This window comes from Globicephala melas, chromosome 3 (assembly GCF_963455315.2).
Source record: "Globicephala melas chromosome 3, mGloMel1.2, whole genome shotgun sequence".
Lineage (NCBI taxonomy): Eukaryota > Metazoa > Chordata > Mammalia > Artiodactyla > Delphinidae > Globicephala > Globicephala melas.
Genome location: NC_083316.1, coordinates 108,581,684 through 108,604,107, shown reverse-complemented (window position 1 = coordinate 108,604,107; position 22,424 = coordinate 108,581,684). Strand labels below are relative to the sequence as shown.

The 22,424-nt window shown below is 37.7% G+C and overlaps 1 protein-coding gene across 7 annotated transcripts in view; it reads left to right on the top strand.

Moving 5' to 3' along the window:
* The window catches only part of RAPGEF6 (Rap guanine nucleotide exchange factor 6), a 217,805-nt gene that overhangs the window by 6,000 nt on the left and 189,381 nt on the right, over positions 1-22,424 (top strand). For 6 of the 7 annotated variants that reach the window (XM_030869701.2, XM_030869700.2, XM_030869706.2 and 3 more), the window contains exons 2-3: positions 20,034-20,104; positions 21,061-21,117. In XM_030869701.2, coding sequence (XP_030725561.1) covers positions 20,034-20,104; positions 21,061-21,117 — 128 coding nt within the window. Of the gene's footprint in view, positions 1-20,033; positions 20,105-21,060; positions 21,118-22,424 lie in introns of those variants that run through there. The other variant, XM_030869705.2, reaches the window with a different exon arrangement.

Sequence of the window (22,424 nt, the reverse complement as noted above, 5' to 3'; positions counted from 1 at the left end):
GAAATAAGATCAGTTTTACAAAGATTACTCTGTGGGCATTGTTGAAGATGTGGGGGGGGGGGTAGGGGGTGGGTCGGGAAGGGCACAGGCCGGCTACCTTTGAGGCTGGGTGGTTTACAGTAGGATGAACAAATAACATTTTGTCCAAACCACGATATTTTTCTGTGTGAAAGGCAAGACTGTTAATGATTATATCAGGATAACCGGGAAATCAGGAGATACGGATCTGGTTATAGGAAACAAATGCAGTAGTTCAGGAGTGAAATAAGGTAGCAGAATATTTGATAGTGGAATAGTGAGGAAGTAAAATTGGCCCAACATGGTCACTGGTTGAAACGGGAATTTGTACATCCCACCAGAGTTTTTTTTTTTTTTTAACTTTGAAATTGACTATAATACACATACTGTAAAGTCCGCATGATTTTACGTATAAACCAGCTTAATTTTCACAAATATATTTAGCTACCATGCAAATCATGATATAGAATATAACCAGCACTCCAGAAACTCCCCCTTTGCCCCTCCCAATCAGTACGCTTTCCCAAAGGAAACTGTTCTGACATCTTTCACCATAAATTAGTTCTGCCTGTTTTTGAATTTCATTTGAGTGGAATCATACAGTGTGTATTCTTTACAGCAACCAAGGGGACTATGAAACTATCTTGGTTCTTTGCATTTTATCTCTGGACTGGACTTTGAAGCTCCTCTCTTGGCTTTCCTTGATCTTCATGTACTTATCCTTTTTTATACCGTGACTCACCTACCCTTTTGGATTGGCCACCTCATTCTGTCCAAGCCTACTCTTGTGGTAACTGCCTCAAACCCCAAATGCTGCACTTGAGGCAAAGATATACTCTGTCCTTATATTCTTCTCAAGTGTCTGCAATAGCTCTGGGGCAAATCTGGCAAAACTTTTCTGTCTTTTGCTTGTTGGGACAGACTTGGGTTGGGTCTGTTCAGAGTAATGCAAAAGTTCAGATAATTTCTGAATTTCTCGTTTGAGTAACTGTGTATAAGAGTACGTTATTAAAGAGCAGAATTAGGCTAGAAAGAGAGTTCAGTTTTGGAAAGGGTTTGAGGCTCTCTACAGGAGACACAGATAGAAATGTTCAGTAAGCATTTGGAGCTTCAGGTCAAACCAGGTTATGGGTCTGAGTTGGTCTGACAGTCTACAGCGTATGGGTCATAGGTGAAGTCATGGGATTGGTAGGAATACTCAGAGTGAGAAAACTAAGTGAGAATAGAAGGGCAGACCCTTTGGGTGCTCTAATATTAAAGGGATCAGGGAAGGAAAAGAAAACGGTCAAAGAGAATGAAAAGAAATTGTTTATAGAGGTAGAAGGAGAACAGAAAAGTGGTGTTACAGGAGGACATTTCATAGAGAAATCCCTAATCATTAATATCAGGTACTATAGAGAGTTCAAGCAAGGTGAGGACTCATAAATTCTTCGGGTTGCATCCATCAGAATGGTTTCAGTGGACTGAATACAGAGCCTGACTGCAGTGGATTAAAGTGAGAATCAGACCCAAGAAAGTGAAGGCAGTAAGTTTACTGTTTGTGAGTTTGGCTCTGAGGGGAATGGGAAAGATGTGAAGTCCTCCATTATCTTCTGCCTTATCGACCCCCACCCCCAAACACATGCATTTTAAACTACTTATATAAATATCCTAACACAGTACTTTTTAAAAAAAATTTTTTATTGGAGTAAAGTTGCTTTACAGTGTTGTGTTTCTACTGTATAGCGAAGTGAATCAGTTATATGTATACATATATCCCCTCTGTTTTAGATTTCCTTCCCATTTAGGTAACCACAGAGCATTGGGTAGAGTTCCCAGTGCTATATAGTAGGTTCTCATTAGTTATCTGTTTTATACATAGTAGTGTATGTATGTCAATCCCAATATCCCAGTTCATCCTACCCTCCCCCTTCCCCCCTTCGTATCCACAAGTTTGTTCTCTACATCCGTGTCTCTACTTCTGCTTTGCAAATAAGTTCATCTGTACCATTTTTCTAGGTTCCACATATAAGCGATATTATACGATATTTGTTTTTCTCTTTCTGACTTACTCTGTATGACAGTCTCTAGGTCTATCCACATCTCTGGAAATGGCACTATTTCGTTCATTTTTATGGCTGAGTAATATTCCATTGTATGTATGTACCACATCTTCTGTATCTTTTTGAATTAAGGTTTTCTCCGGGTATATGCCCAGGAGTGGGATTGCTGCGTAATATGGTAGTTCTATTTTTAGTTTTTAAGGAGCCGCCATACTGTTCTCCATAGTGGCTGTACCAATTTACATTCCCACCAATGGTATAGAAGGGTTCCCTTTTCTCCACACCCTCTCCAGCATTTATTGTTTGTAGATTTTTTGATGATGGCCATTCTGCCTGGTGTGAGGTGATACCTCATAGTAGTTTAGATCAATAGAAAAGGATAGAAAGTCCAGAGATAAACCCACGCACCTATGGTCACCTAATCTATGACAAAGGAGGCAAGAATATACAATGGAGAAAAGATAATCTCTTCTATAAGTCGTGCTGGGAAAACTGGACAGCTACATGTAAAAGTACGAAATTAGAACACTCCCTAACACCGTACACAAAAATAAAATTAAAATGGATTAAAGACCCAAATGTAAGGCCGGACACTATAAAACTCTTAGAGGAAAACATAGGCAGAACATTCTTTGACATAAATCGCAGCAAGACCTTTTTGACCCACCTCCTAGAGTAATGAAAATTAAAAAAAAATAAATGGGACCTAATTAAACTTAAAAGCTTTTTCACAGCAAAGGAAACCATAAACGAAATGAAAAGACAACCCTCAGAATGGGAGAAAATATTGGCAAACAAAGAGACCGGCAAGGGAATAATCTCCAAAATATACAAACAGCTCATGCAGCGCAATATCAAAAAACAACCCACTGAAAAAATGGGCGGAAGACCTAAATAGACATTTCTCCAAGGAAGACATAGAGATGGCCAACAAACACATGAAAAGATGCTCAATATCACTAATTATTAGAGAAATGTAAATATCCTAACACAGTACTTTTCAACCTGGGCTACATATGTTTTCAACCTGGGGAATTTTTTTTTTAATGCCCAGGCCCACCCTTCATTTCTTGAATTAGAACCTTCTGGAATGGAGTATCAAGCATTGGTATTTATAGAAGGCTCCTTAAGTAATTCTAATATATAGACAGAGATTAGAAGCATTGTCCATTGTGCCATATTCTTTCTGTGTGCTTTATATAGGGTGGGAAAGTGTTTAGGGCCCTGGAATTTGGATTTGGATTTGGACAAGCCTACTTCAGATCTGGGCTCTAGCACTGAGAATTTGAGTGACCCTAGGAAAGTTACCTAACTTTAAGATTGAATATCTTTGGGGGATTGTTACGTGGACTGAATAAGATAATATATGTAAGTATTTATTTAGCAAAGTACCAGTCATAATGAGCACTCAATAAATGTAGCCATACATATTAGTTTGCTATTTCCTTTGTCTAGAACACCATCCTCTCATTTGACAAATCCAGACTCCTCACTGAAATCTCATCTTCCACTCCTTCTCTGTGTCTCTTCCTCTGCCATAGCAGTTACTGTACTGTGTTATGATTACTGGCATGTTTGTCTCTCTGGCTGGACTGTAAGCTCCTTGAAGACAGTGACTATTTCCTTATCTCCCAGTTTCCATCATGCAATACTTGTTACATAGTAGGTAGCCAAATATTTGTAGCGCAAATGACTTTAAAGAGAAAAGGAATCTGAAAAATACTGTTCCCCTATTTTTCTAGTAGTGATTTTTGTTGGTCTGATACTTGAAGTGCTGGGGAAAAAAGACTGATGAAGTTTGGCACAATGGCAAAATTTGCCATTAATATCCTCTTATTAAAATAAGAATAATGTACAATTACCATAAAGAAACTATGTGTTTTACCTGGCAGTTCTTCAGAGACAGTTCAGAGAGAGGAACTTAAGTCATACCTTGAAACAGGAACTTCTTTTTTATATGGCTTTGAAACACATTTCCAGTTTTAACTGCAATGCCAGTTTTAACTTTTCATGTGTTTTTAACCAGGTGGCTTAAAACTTCTGCTGGGCAAATATTTCATGCTCAGCTAGATGTTAATGTAATTGCCTATTCACAATCCAGAAAAGGGTTTTGTTAAAAAACAAACAAAAAATAGCTTATTTTTGTTACCAAAAGTTAAAGAGGGAACTTGGACTGAAAGAATGTAAACTTTAGTATTCTTGTAATTATTTGTTAATCTATTTCAGAATTTAGAGTATTGGTTTTTAAGTGTACACTTGTAGAGATTTTTTCTTAATTGGCGAAAATGCACCATTGTACTTGGAGTCGTTTTTGAGTGAGTCACTGTGTGCATCCTTGAGGGTGGCAGAACAAAGATTCTGTTGTGCTTTTCCACAGCAGATGCACATTCAGAGGGTTCCTTGGAAAATAAGAGAACTTATTTTTGCTTCTGGGCCCCTCTGACCTTCATTTGTAAGCTAAACTGTATAGAAAGGGAATACTAGATCTGGATGGGGCCTTTATTAGACGGTTCTTTTGCATGACACCTCATTTTACATGTATTGGAGATTCCCAACTTGAGAAAAAAAACTGTGGCCATTCAGGAGTTTAGACACCATAAAATCTTGTTTTTGAGAGATGAGGATCTTCCCTGAGAGAGAATTCTGCAAAGAGGAGGAGCAGCCAGGCATGGTGAACTTGACTGACAAAGTCATGTTCTTTGAAAGGGATGTAGGATTGTGAGCTATGTAACATTGTAGTTATCATTTGGCTTTACCTTGAACTGGCCTGTATAAACTGAGGTCTCGCTGTAAATAAAAACTGAATGAGCCACTTTATTAAGAACTTGAGGTTATGGAGGCATAAGCAGCCCCCATTTGATGTTCAGTACTACCAGACATTCTCCACTACTTTGCCCCAAACTGAAATTTTGGCAGCCCTAGGGCTTCTGGCTTTGACATGTGGCAGAGGCAGTGGGACTCGTTGGACAGGATACTTAGTACATAGCAGAAGTAGCAGCACCACCTAGCATGTATTTGTGAACGTATGTATATGTAGCTCTTCCAAAAATACTTTAGCTGATGGTTCAAGAGCTAGTGAAATGGGTTGCATACAGATAAAGGAACTGAACTTGAGAGAGGTAAAATGTCTTGCTCAAGGTCACATCATTCATCAGTCACTTCCTCAGTCCAGTAGTGCCCCACTGCTTTCTCTTTATCAGTGAACTTTAGGTTACATTTTAAGCTTTGAACTGTGTTTTTTTTACTGACATCTATATAGAGACCTAATATTTTCCTAAATAAATGTCTCTCATTTAATTGTGACTGTACTATATGAAGTATAATACTTTAAGGTGCCTGTGTCAATTTAATGGAAGTTTATAATTCTCAAGTTTTGTGTAGAATGAAAACAGGTGTGCTTGATATGTGATTTTTTTTTATATACCATTCTGTTTTATAACTTGTTTTCAGAGGATGGTAGCCTGTTCTAGTTTGGTTTCTTAAAAGCATTCATTTAATACGAGAAGGCTTCATCATAGTATATTTTTTAGAAAAGAGTTTATAAGTGGCAACTGAAGTTTGGATTGCTTATGAGCTCCTTAAATGACTCTCTGAGGCAGAGTTGAATGCATGCTTTTTTTGTGGAAGACTGCCTGATGAATGTGTGGTAAATATTTTTAAAGTCCTGTTTTTAAGTGCTAGGGATAAAAGATTAAAGTTCTTAGGGGAGGAGATGGGCAAGTACACAGACAAAATACAGCCTGGTTAAGTACTGTGATAGTTGCACATATCAGGTGCTCAGGAGTTTTGTAGGAGGGCTGTTGGGAGACAGGAGTAAAGGGTAGGTAGGTGTCATTCAAATTGTTTTAGAAAAGGGAACCCTGACATGAGTATAGATTTGAATATATAAAAGTTAGGTGAAGAAGGAACAATGTGTGTTTCCTGAAAAGGGAACAGCATTTTCCAAGGCCACAAGATGAGCTTGGTATGAACATGCAAGTTGCCTGCGTAGCTGGAACATTGGGACAAGAATAAGTAGTAAAATAGGTGAGGCTGCAGGCATGGTCAGGATCCAGAACATGAAGGGCTGTGTTCTCCTTGTTAAGGAGTTTGCATTTTCTTTTTAGAAAGATCACTCTGGCAGCACTCTGAAGAATGGATTACAGGGGGCCAGACTAGAGGCAAGAAGGCTGTTTTCTGTTATCCAGTAAGAAATAATGAATCCCTAAATTGCTCCAGTTGAGATGGTGAGCAGAGATGTTTAGAAAGTAGGATTGATAGATTTCCTACCAGAGCCATTGAAGGTGAGTACTGTCACCTAAATCAGGGAACCGAGGAGCAAGACACAGCTAGGGATGCAGATAATCAGTTTAACTTTGGATATTTGCACTTGAGTTGCTGAGGAGTCACCCAGGTGAAAGTGTTCAGTGTGCAGTAGAAAGTGTAGGTTGTTTATTACTTCTCCATTAATTAGCTGGTATTCTGTATAGAAGAACTTTCCCCACTTGCCCCTCTCCTCTTTCTCTAAAAAAAAAATCACTGAATTCAAGGATTATTTTTGTATTTTTAATATTGTCATTGTTCTTTTTGATTCTTAGGTTGCCCCAACTTTAGCCACTGGGAGCCCTTTCTAAGTCAGCTGCTTTTGGCGTGAGCCAGTAGTCTTTAAGTAATACTTTACTTTCTGGCCCAAAAAGGTGTTCCAGGCTTTTACTTTTCTTGCTCTACTACTGAAATCAGCTGTTTATGGGATTGGCCAAAAAGTTCGTTCGGTGTTTTCCGTAAGATGGCTCGCTTAGTTGTCTTTATCTTCATGTGAAACAATTTTGTTAGATTGTATTGTGATAGCTGTCATGTCAGCGTGCATTTTTAAAAAGACATCAAAATTGGTGAATTTTTGTGTAGCCATTTTAATATTGAAGATGGAAGAAAACAACTTTTTTGGCATATCATGCTTTTATTATTTAAAGAAAGGTAAAAACACAACTGAAACACAAAAAAAGATTTGTGCAGTGTATGGAGAAGGTGCTGTGGCTGATCGAACATGTCAAAAGTGGTTTGCGAAGTTTGGTGCTGGAGATTTCTTGCTGGACGATGCTCCACGGTCAGGTAGACCAATTGAAGTTGATAGCGATCAAATCGAGACATTAATTGCGAACAATCAACGTTATACCATGCTGGAGATAGCCGACATATTCAAGATATCCAGATCTTAAGCACTGAAAATCATTTGCACCAGCTTGGTTATGTGAATCACTTTGATGTTCCACATATAAGTTAAGCGAAAAAAATCTTCTTGACTGTATTACCGTATGCGCTTCTCTACTTAAACATAATGAAAATGTTCCGTTTTTAAAACAAATTGTGATGGGAGATGAAAAGCGGATACTGTACAATAATGTGGAGCAGAAGAGATCATGGGGCAAGCTAAATGAACCACCACCAACCACACCAGAGGCTGATCTTCATCCAAAGAAGGTGATGTTGTGCATATGGTGGGATTGGAAGGGAGTCCTCTCTTATGAGCTCCTTCCAGGAAACCAGAAATTCCAACAAGTACTGCTCCCAGTTAGACCAACTGAAAGCGGCACTCGACGAAAAGCATCCAGAATTAGTCAACAGAAAGCGCATTATCTTCCATCAGGATACCACGAGACCACATGATTTTTTTTATGACCAGGCAAGAACTGTTACAGCTTGGCTGGGAAGTTCTGATTCATCTGCCGTGTTCACCAGACATGGCACCTTCAGATTTCCATTTATTTCGGTCTTTACAAAATTCTCTTAATGGAAAAAATTTCCATTTCCTGGAAGACTGTAAAAGGCACCTGGAACAGTTCTTTGCTCAAAAAGATAAAAAGTTTTGGGAAGATGGAATTATGAAGTTGCCTGAAAAATGGCAGAAGGCAGTGGAACAAAACAGTGAATACATAGTTCAACAAAGTTCTTGGTGAAAATGAAAAATGTGTATTTTATTTTTACTTAAAAGCCGAAGGAACTTTTTGGCCAACCGAATATCTGAGGAACCTGGGTTCCTTTTAGTAGGAAATGGTATTTAGAATCCATGGTCTGGGCTCCAGGTGTGGTAGGTGTTATATAGCCCTTTATTGCCATTTTGCAGAATATATTTACACCTTCACGGATGATAAAACCAATGGAATGGAGTTCTGTGTTTAATGTATGGGCTTGTTAACTTGGAGATATTGTTGAAAATCTTTAAAATAGCTTTAATTGTCTGCTGAACATAATTTAACCTTTGTTTTGTAATTTTATAATACACATTTGTTACCATGTGATAGTGTCCATGCTACACATTTAATAGGTATTATTTTATTTTATGTTTAAAAGGAAGCAGTTTGTCATTCCTGTTGTACAAAAAATAAATGTTAAGCAAATTATCCAATGTTACGTGGTTAGTAACTGATAGAGGCAGAATTTGAAAACACAGCTGTCTCCACAGTCCAAGTTTTTAACCACACTGTTAGGCTGAAGGCAGCCTAACGATAATTTGGGGAAGATTCTTCAGCATAAGTTTTGATTATACAACTACAGCTGCAGAATATGTATATCTTGGGATTGAATCTGTACTAACCATAGAGATCCATCCTGAGAGTTTTTTAATTGTTAAAATTGCTGGGATAACGAGTAAAATATCTTGGTTAATGAGTGTTTTAGATACTTGATGTTGTATTGAAAGTTGTATGTGATGACTTAAGCCTATCATAGGTAAGAAATAAACTAGTTTTAAACTTTGAGAAACAAAAAATTCAGAATTGCTCTAAGCATTCCACTTTGAGTTTTCCAAGTTTTGGTTGGTTTTATAAGCATGTGTAGAGCAGCAGTCAGCCGAATTGAGAGATGGAGTTGCTGAGAGAAGCGTACTGCTTGGTACAGTGTTGACGAAGGGGTTAGAAATCCCAAAGTGCTTAATTAGAAGTGTATACTTAGCAGAATTATTAATTCCTCATACATACAGAGCTGCAAATATGAATTGAATATTTCATTTAACAGTGAAATTGAAAAGTCATAGAATATGCCTACAGTGAATGCATTAGGTATGGATCACTTGAAGGGCCGTTTGTAGGATGGCAGTGGTCTCCCCCACCTCAGCTTACCTTCACTCATGTAACTGACTGGCTGAGAGGGTATGGCTGATATGTTTTAGGAAGCGCTGAGTCATCACCGCTTCCTCACCTTCTTTTTGCCCAAGTAGAACTTATTATTTTTATTCTCTAATCCTGAGTTGGTATTTGTTCTTCTAATACCCCTGGATAATTTCTGCAGTATTTTGTAGTTACAGAACCAGTGGCTGATCTAGGTGTTACTGATCTGGAATGTCATAAATTCTGAGTTTTTTCATCTTGCTCATGATTTCCCTCTTTCACGTTGAGTAGAACAGCTTTCAAGTGCACACTAAATAATTAACGTCACTTTGAATATAGCATTTAAATTTTTTATTACCAAGAAATATCTGCAAGATTTCCAGTCTGCCTCTGTCAGGGTTGTTTGTTTGTTTTGGCTTTCTATAATAGCTTTTATTGATCTTGGACATACCAAAAGCCTAACAGATAGTGCAGTACCTTTAGCCTGTCTCAGAGATAATTGTTACAGAAACCACAAGAAACCTGTTTCTTTTTTTTTTTTTTCCAGGCAGGAATTAACACTTTTTTTTTTTTTAACATCTTTACTGGAGTATAATTGCTTTACAATGGTGTGTTACTTTCTGCTGTATAACAGAGTGAATTACCTATATGTATACATATATCCCCATATCCCCTCCCTCTTGCGTCTCCCTCCCACCCTCCCTATCCCACCCCTCTAGGTGGTCACAAAGCACCGAGCTGATCTCCCTGTGCTCTGTGGCTGCTTCCCACTAGCTATCCGTTTCACATTTGGTACTGTATATATATCCATGCCACACTCTCATTTCGTCCCAGCTTCCCCTTCCCCCTCCCCGTGTCCTCAAGTCCATTGTCTATGTCTGTGTCTTTATTCCTGTCCTGCCCATAGGTTCTTCAGAACCATTTTTTTTTAAGATTCCATATATATGTGTTAGCATACGGTATTTGTTTTTCTCTTTCTGACTTACTTCACTCTGTATGACAGTCTGTAGGTCCATCCACCTCAATGCAAATAACTCAATTTCGAAGAAACCCCTTTCTAAGACCAGCATTACACAGTCAACAACTATCAATACTTGCTGTCCTGCGTAAACCAAAACCATAACCACTCACATCACATGAGAGAATCAGTTTGCTACTACAACCATCCTTTGTTCTGGGAGATTATTTTCTGTCCTTTCATAAATGCTTAACATCTTGTGACCCTAAAACCAGGTGCACTGGAGGGACCAGGATTTACTGGACTTCTCAGTGCTTGCGTTCCTCCTCATTAATAGGTTATCAGCCAGATAACCCGAGTGGCATAGATCCTACCAATAAGCCACTTGTTCTAAACTTTCTGTGCATCAGAACCACCTGTAGGGCTCATTAAACCACAGATAGCTAGGTCTTACTCCCAGAGATTCTGATTCACTAGGTCTGGGATGGAATCTGAGAATTTGCATTTTTTGCCGAGTTCCCAAGTGATGCTGATGGTGCTACTGTAAAGGTCTTTCAGGGTTGTTACTTACACGTAGCGGAACCCAATTCTGGTCAATTTAAAGAAAAGGAATTTATTAAAAGGATAGTGGGTAGCTACAGAATTGTTGGGAGTGCTGGAGAAATAGACTTGGGGCTAGACAACTATGATCCATACTCTTTATCACATATTTGGTAAAGATACTACTGCTGCTAGCACTGAACACAGCTTGCACTGCTGAACATCTATACTGTACACTGCATGTGTTCACAGACCCTTCAACCACTAGCTGCCAAAGTGGATTCTGGATAGTTCTTGCTTCTCGGTATCACTAGATTAACAGTTTATGATGAGTATATGTGATTGGTAGTGCTTGGGTCATTTGCCTGTGCCATAGTTTTATGGAAGGTTGGAAAAGTGAAAATCTGATATACTCAGTTTCCACCAAAACTCATAAGTTGAGGTATTTGCTAAAGAGGTGTTTATTCATGGCTTGACTTCTTTGTTAGATATTTTGACCATATGCAATAGGAGTTGACAGAGTATTGCCTGGGAACCAAATTAGCCTACCAACTATTTTGCAAATAAAGGTTTATTGGAATGTGCCCACACCCATTCATTTACATTTTTTTTTTTTTTGGTTGTTTTCATGCTACAAAGGCAAAGTGGATTAGTACTTGTGACAAAAACCATATGACCCAGAAAACCTAGAATATTTATTATCTGACCCTTTATAGAAAAAGTTTGCCAACCCCGGATAGGAGTAATCCTAATACTTCTATTCAGATCCATGCAGTCACCATTTATAGATGCTGTTGGAGAACTGCGTGTAAAATGGCCAAATTGTCAAAGATTGGAGACAAATAAAGGGCAAACTTTTAGATAATTTGAAGGACTTTTAGAATCTATAGTTCATCAACTTTGTCAGACTTTCTTCAGGCAGAGAACTGGAGAACCATGTGTATATTTCAAAACTTGTAAATTATGTTCTCACTTAGACTTTAAAATGGAAAAGTGAATTCCTAATTCTTTGTCAGCTATTCATGGCATCATCAGTGATGTACCAGAGATGTCCTCTGACTTGAAAACAGAGGAAATGATATGACATAATTCAGTTGAGGATCTCAGGAAATTCTGGGACTCCTGGACTCTAGCCTACACTCATTGGGCAGGTCAAGTTATGGATTTCTAATTCTGTTTGTCAAGACATAACCTTTCCAGTTTTCAGACCTTGTTTGCCACTAAAACAAAATTGTCTTGATGTTAGAAAATAACAAGCACATTTCCATGGGATAGGCATTTTGTGGGTGTCTGACCAGGTTATGATGACTCTTAATTCAAAGGGTGGGGCCCCAGCAGCTGTGTTTGTAGTATATGACTACACCTACCAACCACTGTTTTGGAAGTTCTAGCTCATGCATTAAAGCTAGGGGGGGAAAAAAAGTATGTACATACGTAGATTGGGGAGGAAATACTAGTGGTCTTGTTCACAGGAGATGTTACTGTATATGTAGAAAATCCAAAAGAATCTACAAACTGTGAAATTTATTAAGGTTTATAGTATACATCTTAAACTTATCACAATCAACCTTCAAGTGATATTATACTATTTCTTATATAAGAACCTTACAATACTATACTTGCATTTTTACCTCCTGGCCTTTGTGCTGTTGTGATGCATTTTACTTGCACACATAAATAAACCTCATAATTCATTGGTGTCGTTGCTGTTTCTTTAAATAGTCAATTGTCTTTTAAATAATTAGAAAAAAGATTTATATTTACCCATGTAGTTACCATTTTCCAGTTTTTCTTCATTCCTTTGTGTAGCTCCAGATTTCCATCTTGTATTGTGTTCTTCTTTTATGAATGACTTTTAACATTTTTTATAGAGCAGGTGTGCTGGTGATTGACTCAACCTTTGTATATATGAAAAATATTTTGCCTTCCTCTTTGAAGGGTATTTTTCTGGGAATAGTATTCTAGATTGATAGTTTTTTTCTTTTGTGACTTTAAAGGTGTTACTACAGTGTTGTCTGGATTGCGTTGTTTCTGACTATTCTGTATTCTAATGATCTCGCTGTGTAATTTATCTTCTTTAGCTGCTTTTATAATTTTATCATTTTTTTAAGCAATTTGATTATGATCTTTGCTGTTGTTTATTTCATATTTCTTGTGCTTGGGTTTTGTTGAGCTTCATGGATGTGCAAGTTTATAGTTTTTATCAAATATGGAAGATTTTCCACCATTCTCCAAATTGTTTTTTTGTTCTTTGTTTTCTTCACAGTGACTCCAGTTATACTTCTGTTAGGCCTGCTTAAAGTTGATGCCTGTCCTACTGTTCACATTTTTGTGCTCTGTTGATATTTTTTCCATATTTTCTACCTGTGTTTTATTTATTTATATTTTTAATTGAAGTATAGTTGATTTACAATATTATGCAGTGTTAGATCATACATACAACATAGCAATTCAGTATTTTTGTAGATTATACTCCATTTAAAGTTATTATAAAATATTGGCTGTATTCCCTGTGCTGTACCTTTGTATCTTATTTATTTTATATTTAGTAGTTTGTACCTTTTAATCTCCTACCCCTATCTTGCCTCTCTCCCCACTGGTAACAAGTAGTTTGTTCTCTATATCCATGAGTCTGTTTCTGTTTTGTTATATGTATTCATTTGTTTTACTTTTTAGATTCCACATATAAGTGATAACATGCAGTATTTGTCTTTCTCTGTCTGATTTATTTCACTAAGCATAATACTGTCCAGGTCCATCCATGTTATTACAAATGGCAAAATTTCATTCCTTTTCGTGGCTGAGCAGTATTCCATTGTGTGTATATATGTGTGTGTGTGTGAGCGCACACATACGTACGCATATTACGTCTTCTTTATCCATTCATCTGTTGATGGACACTTAGTTGCTTCTGTATCTTGGCTGTTGTAAATAATGCTGCTATGAACATTGGGTGCATGTACCTCTTTGAATTAGTGTTTTAATTTTCTTCAGATGTATGCCTAGAAGTGGAATTGCTGGATCTTAACGGTAGTTCTATTTTTAGTTTTTGAAGGAAGCTCCATACTGTTTTCCATAGTGGCTGCACCAATTTATATTCCCTTTCCTTACTAGGGCTCCCTTTTCCCCACATCTTTGCCAGAATTTGTTATTTGTGATCTTTCTGCTGATAGCTTTTCTGACAGGAGTGAGGTGGTATATAATTATGGTTTTGACTTGCATTTCTCTGATGATTAGTGATGCTGATCATCTTTTCATATGCCTCTTGGCCATCTGTATATCTTCTTTGGAAAAATGTCTTTCATGTCTTTTTCTTCTGCCCATTTTCTCATTGGGTTGTTTCTTTGATACTGAATTACATGAGCTGTTTATATATTTTGGATATTAACACCTTGTTGGTCATATCATTTGTAGATATTTTCTCTCATTCAGCGGTCAATTGTCTTTTTGTTTTGTTGATGGTTTCCTTTGCTGTGCAAAAGCTCTTATGTCTAATTAGGTCCCATTTGTTTATTTTTGCTTATGTTTCTGTTGCCTTAGGATACAAAAAAAAATATTGCTGTGATTTATGTCAGAGTGTTCTGCCTATGTTCTCTTCTAGGAGTTTATGGTTTCAGGTATTACAGTTAGGTCTTTAATCCATTTTGAGTTTATTTTTGTATATGGTGTGAGGAAATGTCCTAATCTCATTCTTTTACATGTAGCTGTCCAGTTTTCCCAGCATGACTTACTGAAGAGATTGTCTTTTCCCCATTGAATATTCTTGCCCCCTTTAACTTAGATTAATTGACCATAGGTATGTGGGTTTATTTTTGGGCTCTCTATTCCATTTCATTGATCTATGTGTCCTTTTTTTGAGCCAGTATCATCCTGTTTTGATTACTGTTACTTTATAGTATAGTCTGAAGTGAGGGAGCATGATACCTCAAGCTTTGTTCTTTTTTCTCAAGGTTGCTTTGGCTATTCAGGTTCTTTTGTGGTTCCATATAAGTTTTAGGATTATTTGTTCTAGTTCTGTGAAAAATGTCATGGGTATTTTGATAGGGATTGTATTAAATCTGTAGATTGCTTTGGGCAGTATGGACTTTTTTTTTTTTTTTTTTTTTTTTTGCGGTATGCGGGCCTCTCACTGTTGTGGCCTCTCCCATTGCAGAGCACAGGCTCCGGACGCGCAGGCTCAGCGGCCATGGCTCACGGGCCTAGCCGCTGTGTGGCACGTGGGATCTTCCCGGACCGGGGCACAAACCCGTGTCCCTTGCATCGGCAGGCGGACTCTCAACCACTGCGCCACCAGGGAAGCCCAGTATGGACATTTTAACAATATTAATTCTTCCAGTCCATGAGCACAGGATATCTTTCCATTTCTTTGTATCATCTTCAGTTTCCTTTATCAGTGTTTTATAGTTTTCAGCATATGGATCTTTCACCTCCTTGGTCAAGTTTATTCCTATATATTTTATTCTTTTCATGCAGTTTCAAATGCAATTGTTTCCTTGCTTTCTCTTTCTGATAGTTCATCATTATGAGTGTATAGAAAAGCCACATATTTCTGTATATTAATCTTATATTCTGCAACTTTATTGAATTCATTTATTCTAATAGTTTTTTTGGTGGAAATTTTATAGAGTTTTCTATATAAAATATGACATCATCTGCAGATAGTGACAGTTTTTCTTCTCTTCCAATTTAGATGCCTTTTATGTCTTTTTTTCTTGTCTGATTGCTGTGACTAGGACTTCCAATACTATGTTAAATACAAGTGGCAGGAATCAGCATCCTTGTCCCAAGTTTCAAGTGTTCGAGAGCAGAAGTCCTGAAGGTTAGATCTGAGCTGGTTCCATTTTCTCTAAGTGTGTGCTCCCCCCCAGCAACCTCGGCATTTTCACCCCAGAGGGTAGCAATGCTGGACCATGAGAGGCCAGAGTGGGCAGTCGATGTGGGTCAAGGTGCACACTGGGGCAGTCCCAGCACACTGGAATTCCAGACTGCTTCTGATCTGCTGTCCCCACGAATGCCAGTAATGGTTGCCCTCACCCCATTCAGATGCAGTGCTGGGTCTGGGCTGGCTCTGTCTGCCACAGCTGTCTACTCTACTTGGCTATGGCAGCCTTCACCCTAGTGGGGAGCTGTGCCATGGAGCAAGAGGGGCTGAAGCGGCCCTCAGCATGAGCCAGGGTGCACGTTTGGGCAGATGCAGGAAGCCAGCTAAAGTACCTGGCATTTTCAGTTGCTTTCTCCACCCTGTTTTGAGAGAAACCAAGCACGTGGGTGCTCTTCACTAGCAACGTCTAGATTTCTCTCAGCCCCAGCTAGTCCCACTGGTCTTCAAGTCAGCCAAGAAGAGGACTTATCTTTCTGGTGTTGGACCCCAGGGCTGGGTTTCCTAATATGTGGTTCACACCCCTCACTGTTTGGGGAGGGTCTCTGAGCCCATGCAGTCCCCCTCCTCTGCTGTATCCCCTCCTAGGGGCACAGGTCCTCACCTGATTGCTTCTCCTCTTTTCTTACCTGATTTCATGTGGATCTTTCGTTACAGCCTTGGTTGTATAAGAGCCTTTCTGCCAGTCTCCAGTTTGTTTTCAGTGAGAGTTGCCCCACATGTACAATAGATGTATTTTTGATGTGTTCATTGGGGGAGGTGAGCTCTGAATCCTCCTACTCCACCATCTTGATCTCCTTTCCCCATGTATTTTATTTTTTATTTCTATTTTTGTGTCTTTAAGTTTTTAAATCTTTTCTTCTACAGTGTCTTAATGTGTCACTTATCCCATCCAGTGTATTTTACATCTCAGTGTTGTTTTCATCTCTGGAATTTTTTTTTAGTGTCCCTTCTTATATAGTTAATCTTTTCTATATTTTCTTGAACATATGGAATATAGTTTCAGTAAGTTTTTAAATATCTTTTTGTATTAATTCTGTTATCTGGTAATTACTGAGTTGGTTTTGATTTTTTCTCTCCTCCTTATGGGTCATTTTTCCTGTTTCTTTTCATGCCTGGTGATTTTTAATGGAGTACCAGAGATTGTGAATTTTACTTTTTTATGTGCTGGGTATATTTTATTTCCTGTAAATATTCTTCTGGGACACAGGTAATTTGGAAATCTCATGACCCTTTGGGGCTCTCTTTTGAGCTATGCTACGTAGCACCAGAGTAGCATTTAGTGCAGTGTTAATTTTGCCCAGTACTGAATCCAAAGGCTTTTGAGTACTCTACTAAATGCATTCTGAATTATGAGATATTTCCACTCTCCCTGGTGGGAATAGTAACTCTTCTGGTCCCTGTGTGAGTTTTGGGTATTGTTCCCTTTAATCCAAGAAGTTTAAACCTCAGAACTGTTGATGTTTTGGCCCAGAGAATCCTTTATTCTGGGGCCTTGTCTTGGGCATCATAGGATATTTAGCAGCATCTCTGGCTTATAGTCACGTGATGCTAGTAGTGCCCCGCCTTCCCCTCTGAAAATTATGACAACCCCAAATGTCTCCAGATATCACTATGTCACCCAGGGGGCAAAATCAGTCTTGATTGAGGACCACTACTCTAATCCTTTCAGATGGTTCTTTCCCTGAGTTGAGGTATTTCTTCATGTACATGGAAAGATCAGTACTCAAACTAGACTCAAGTGAGACCTTCTGTAGGTTTTCAGAACATTCTTTCTTTCTGTGTAGTATGCGCTCTCTCTGTCTGGCTCTGCAAACTTGAGCTACCTTCTACTCTGCAGGTGGCCAGCTACTTCTTCTCAAGATACAACCAGGTAGTAAGGTATGATAATTATATGAATCACCTCATTCGTTTCCCCTCTCTCAAATGCCACTGTCTTTTTTTCGTAATGTCTTACCTCTTGAAAAATGTTTCATTTATTTATTATGATTTTTAGTTGTTTTAGATGGAAGGTAAGTCCAATCCCTCTTATTCCATCTTGAATGAAAGCTGAAGTCTCAAAAGTTGTCTTTTACTTTTGAAGGGATGTTTTGTAATACTTCTGACACTGCACCCCCGAAAACATTGAAGTGGCAGGTCTTTGAGCCCTCATAGAGTTAATATCTCACTTCCAGGAGTTCAAGTGTGTTACCCAAGACTCCAGGGTACCAGCCACTCCTTGCTCATTCTCTTGTTCATTCTGTTCAGTCAGCAAAATACATACGTAATGTCTTAGGTGGTCTAGATGGCTTCAAGTTATATTATGGTAGAGACTGAGAAAGTTGCAATAGCCCTTAGGCAAAACTGTAAGTTAATATTGTCCTGCACAACTGCCAACTGTTTCTTGTACTTTTTACTTTAGTAACTGGAATGGAAAAGAATACATTCACCAAATCAATACCTGAAGCTTAATTAATCATTCCTTCAACAATATTATGTCTGGGACTTGCAGCTGTGCCCAGAGCTAAAATTTGGTTAAGTGTATGACAGTCTATAGTCGTTTTTTAGGATCCGTCTGATTTTTGCAGATGATGCATGAGAAGGACTGTCACCCCTGCATACTTTTAAGCCTTTACTGGCGGCCCTAGTCTTGGCTTCTTTGCCTCTTTGGAAAAGCAATGTTGTCTTTTATTTACTATCTTGTTCTGGGGAATGGGGCAATTTCAGAGGTTTCCACTTGACTTTTTCCACTATGACAGCTTTTACCACATAGGTTCCTTTGTGGGAGTTATTCTAACTGCCAGATAAAAAAAATTCTAGTTATAAACTTGGGGAGTGGAGAGAGACAAGACTATTAGGTGGGTCTGCAGGCTCAGTGAGGTCACTATGAGCCAGACTTTTTCCAGGACTCTGTTTCTGACCTCAACTCAGAAAGTTTTGGCTAGGAGGTTGTTTCTTTTGCCCCACAGAACCTCGACTTGGATCATTCTCTTAGTTCTATTCAGCTGGTAGCTGGTCTGGTCTAAGAAGGAATCACATATCCGGTTCCTTGGTGCTGTTTCATGTGGCCTTTCTCTTTCAATGAGGCTATTTTGGGCTTCCTCACAACATTGGTGCTCTCAGGGTATTTGAATCTTAGAAGTTACACGGCCTCACTTCTGGCACATTCTTTGGGTCAGAACAAATCACAGGACCAACCCAGATCCATGCAGAGGGCACCTAGATTCCTACTTTTGATGAGGGAGTGACAAGGTCTCATTGCAAAAGAGCATATGGGATAAGACATATCATTGTAGCCCTCTTTGGAAGTACAGTTTATCATATCACTGCTCCATCTGCTGTCTTATAGAATTTTATAGACCTTTTTTAGGTCTATAGACTCATTTGCTGTGGTTTCCTCTTTTAATCTATTCATCTCTTTTATATATATATATATATATATATATATATATATATATATACTTAAAAATCTTTTTCCCTCTTATTTTGGTAAGGATTTAGCAGAGATGTGTGTGGTCATTGAATCCATCATGGTTAATTGGCAGTTGTAAGCTTTGGAATCAGATTATTGCTTTTTTTCTTAGAGCTTCCTTGTTGTCTTAGTAGCATATTGGGGAAACAGGTTGTCTTATGTGTCTTTTCTTTTTTTCTCTCTGTCATTTGATAATTCTCTTGTTATATATCAAAGAGAGTAGTGTTTGGGAGCAGTCTGCCCTGATATAGAGGCATTACTCCTTGTAAGAGAATAAGGAGGTAAATTTTACATAGAGAATTTAAGCTTCTTTATAATCACCGTGCATCAGCGTTCTGTGGTAAAATACTCTTTTCTGTCAGGAATGTTCCCTGCTTCCACACTTTCCTTTTGCTATGCCATTGCTCTTAGCTGAGGTTATACTATACTACTATACTTTATTAACCTGGGTTTATTAATATCTAATTATCTGAATGAGTGCTAGAGAAATGTTCCCCAGTTCTTTCGGAGAGTGAACAATAGCATTGTCCCATTGGATGTCAGTTTTGTTTAGTGGTAGATTAATACCACCTTGAGTCTGTTTGAAAAGAGTTTTTTTTTAGAAAATCATATTTTAAGAGGAATATTGACAAACAGAATCATCTCCAGAGGAGATCAGTTAGGATGCTTAAAGATCTGGAACCTGCAAATATTTAGACTTTGTTATTTGGAGGGAAAAAAAAACGACTTAAAAGAAGACAAGATAACTGTTTTCAAATATTTGGAGGTCACTAAAGAGGAAAGATTGCATCTGTTTAGAAATGAAATAGACTTTTATATGAAATAATGAGTTTTTTGGCATTGTTTGAGTAGAGGTTGTCAGCCATGCTGAGGAGGGGTTCCTGTGTGAGTTGAGGGAACTCTTCTAAACCTTTTCAGATCTATTGTAATTCAGAGATTTTGTGACTCTTTTGTAGTTAACAGTTGTGTCATAAATGGTTGTTTGCTTAAAATCAGAATTGTGGGATATCATATTTTAAAAAGTATATTTGAAAATTAATCTAAAGTCTTTTCTGTTCTACAGGACTTAAATACTATTTATTCTTATCTTCATGGAATGGAAATATTATCAAATCTCAGGGAACATCAGCTTAGGTAAGTGTGATGCTGTGTTTAAGAGCATGTGCTAAGGAGTTATTCAAATGAGTTTGGATAGATAGTTGCAGGGACCAAATCATTTAGGGGCTTTTTATAGGATATGCAAAGAAATGGGCCTTTCTCATTCCAGTTTTCCTTAGCCCTGGGACTTTGAGCAAGTCTTAACATCTAAGCTGCAGTTTTGTCTTCCATAAAATAGGGATAAAAAGATTACCTTTGTTGCAGCATTTCGAGGATTAAATGAGAATATTTAAAGCAAAGTGCAGTGCTCAGTTTGTGCTAGCTAGTGAAAACAGAACTTTCTCTTTGTAATTTGTATTGATATTTATTGTATCAAATGCTTGAGATGGGCATGGTATGATGTAGTGTTATATTAAAGTGGAAGGAGCAAGACTCTTGATTTGGCATAAGCTCCTATGGACAGTACCCATAAACTTTCCGAACCTCATTTTTCTATTCTGTAAAATGAGTTTTCTCTCCTGCTGCCTTGTCTCATTGTGATTATATTTGTAAAGATACTTTTGAGTGCTATAAGCACTAACTATTATAACTTTGCATAGTATTTTAATTAAACTGTGTTTTTCTTCCATGACCAGCTTACTTATCACTTTTTCTGGCTATTCTTTAAGTTTCTGGCTATGGACCAGATTCTAAATATAATTGTTTGGAATTTATTATTTTCTGTTTTCTGTGTAACATAATTTAGATATTAGTATATGTCAAGTAAGTATATCAAGAAGAAAGAAAAAATTAGGGCATTAGTAGTAAAGTATTTTTAAATACAAGCAAATTTATATTTATTCAACAGATTTGTGTGTGTGTGATCATATTTTTAAACTCCAGTGAAAAATTTAGTGATAGATCTGATAATTTTCTGTTGTAATTATAACAATTTTTGAGACAATTCAAATAAAATAATTTTAAAAATTTTTACTTTTTAAAAAATATGTTAGATTAATGTCTGCGAGAGCACGCTATGAGAGATACAGTGGCAATCAAGTTCTTTTTTGGTAAGTATTTCCATAATTAGCTTAAATTAATGTTTAAAATTTAGATTGTTAGCATTGAAATTCATTTGATTCTGGAACAGTTTCTGTAGAGGAGATTGAAATATATTCCTAAACTATGAAATATAATGTACATAGGGCTCACAGAAGGTGCACAGTGCAATGAAGTTTAATAAATATATACACCTGTGTAACTACTATGCAGCGAATATGTAGAACATATCAGCTCTTCAGAAGGTTCTAGTCAACTGTCTTGGAAAGGAAATCTAGTTCTGATGTCTGTCACCTTAGATTAGTTTTGTCTCTGTAAATTTCATATAGATAAAAATTTGTTGGTCAGGCTTTTTATACTTCACAAATGTTGCATATTCTTCCATGTTTTTGCATTCATTCTTTTTCAGTGCTTTACAGTATACAGTTATGTGAAAATAACAGTTTGTTTATCCTTCCCACTATTAATAAATATTTGGGTTGTTTCCAGTTTTTCCCTATCATGAATAGTAAGTTTCTATGAATATTTTATTCATGTGTTTTTGTACCTCTATTTACTCATTCTTCTTGGGAATATTCTTGGGAATAAAAGCATTGGAAATGCACATGCTCAAATTTAAGAGATTCTTTTTTTTTTTTTTAATAAATTTATTTATTTTATTTATTTAGTTTTGGCTGTGTTGGGTCTTTTGTTGCTGAGTGCAGGCCCTCTCTAGTTGCAGCAAGCAGGGGCTACTCTTTGTTGCGGTGTGTGGGTTTCTCGTTGCGGTGGCCTTTCTTGTTGCGGAGCACGGGCTCTAGACACGCATGCTTCAGTAGTTGTGGCTCATGGTCTCTAGAGCTCAGGCCCAGTAGCTGTGGCACACGGGCTTAGTTGCTCCGCGGCATGTGGGATCTTGCTGGACCAGGGATCGAAACCGTGTCGCCTTCATTGGCAGGTGGACTTTCAACCACTGTGCCACTAGGGAAGTCCCAGGAGCTTGTAACATTAGAATCTAAAATATGTATTTCATTTTACCTCGTGATTTTGTTTTTTGTTTTCCTGCTTACTAATGATGATGAATGATTTTCATGTTTTTATGGGCTATTTGGATAGCTCTTTTATGATCTCCTGATTCAAGTTTTTGACCATGTTTTAGTTGGGCTATGTTATTTCTATTGATTTGTAGAAAATTTTTATGAATTCTATATCTGAGTCCTTTGTTGGGTACATAAGTTGTGAATATCTTCTCCCACTGTGTGGCTTGCTTTTTTTACTCTATTAATGGCATCTTTTGAAGAGAAGAAATTTCTTACTTTCTCAGTTTTTCCGCTTGTGG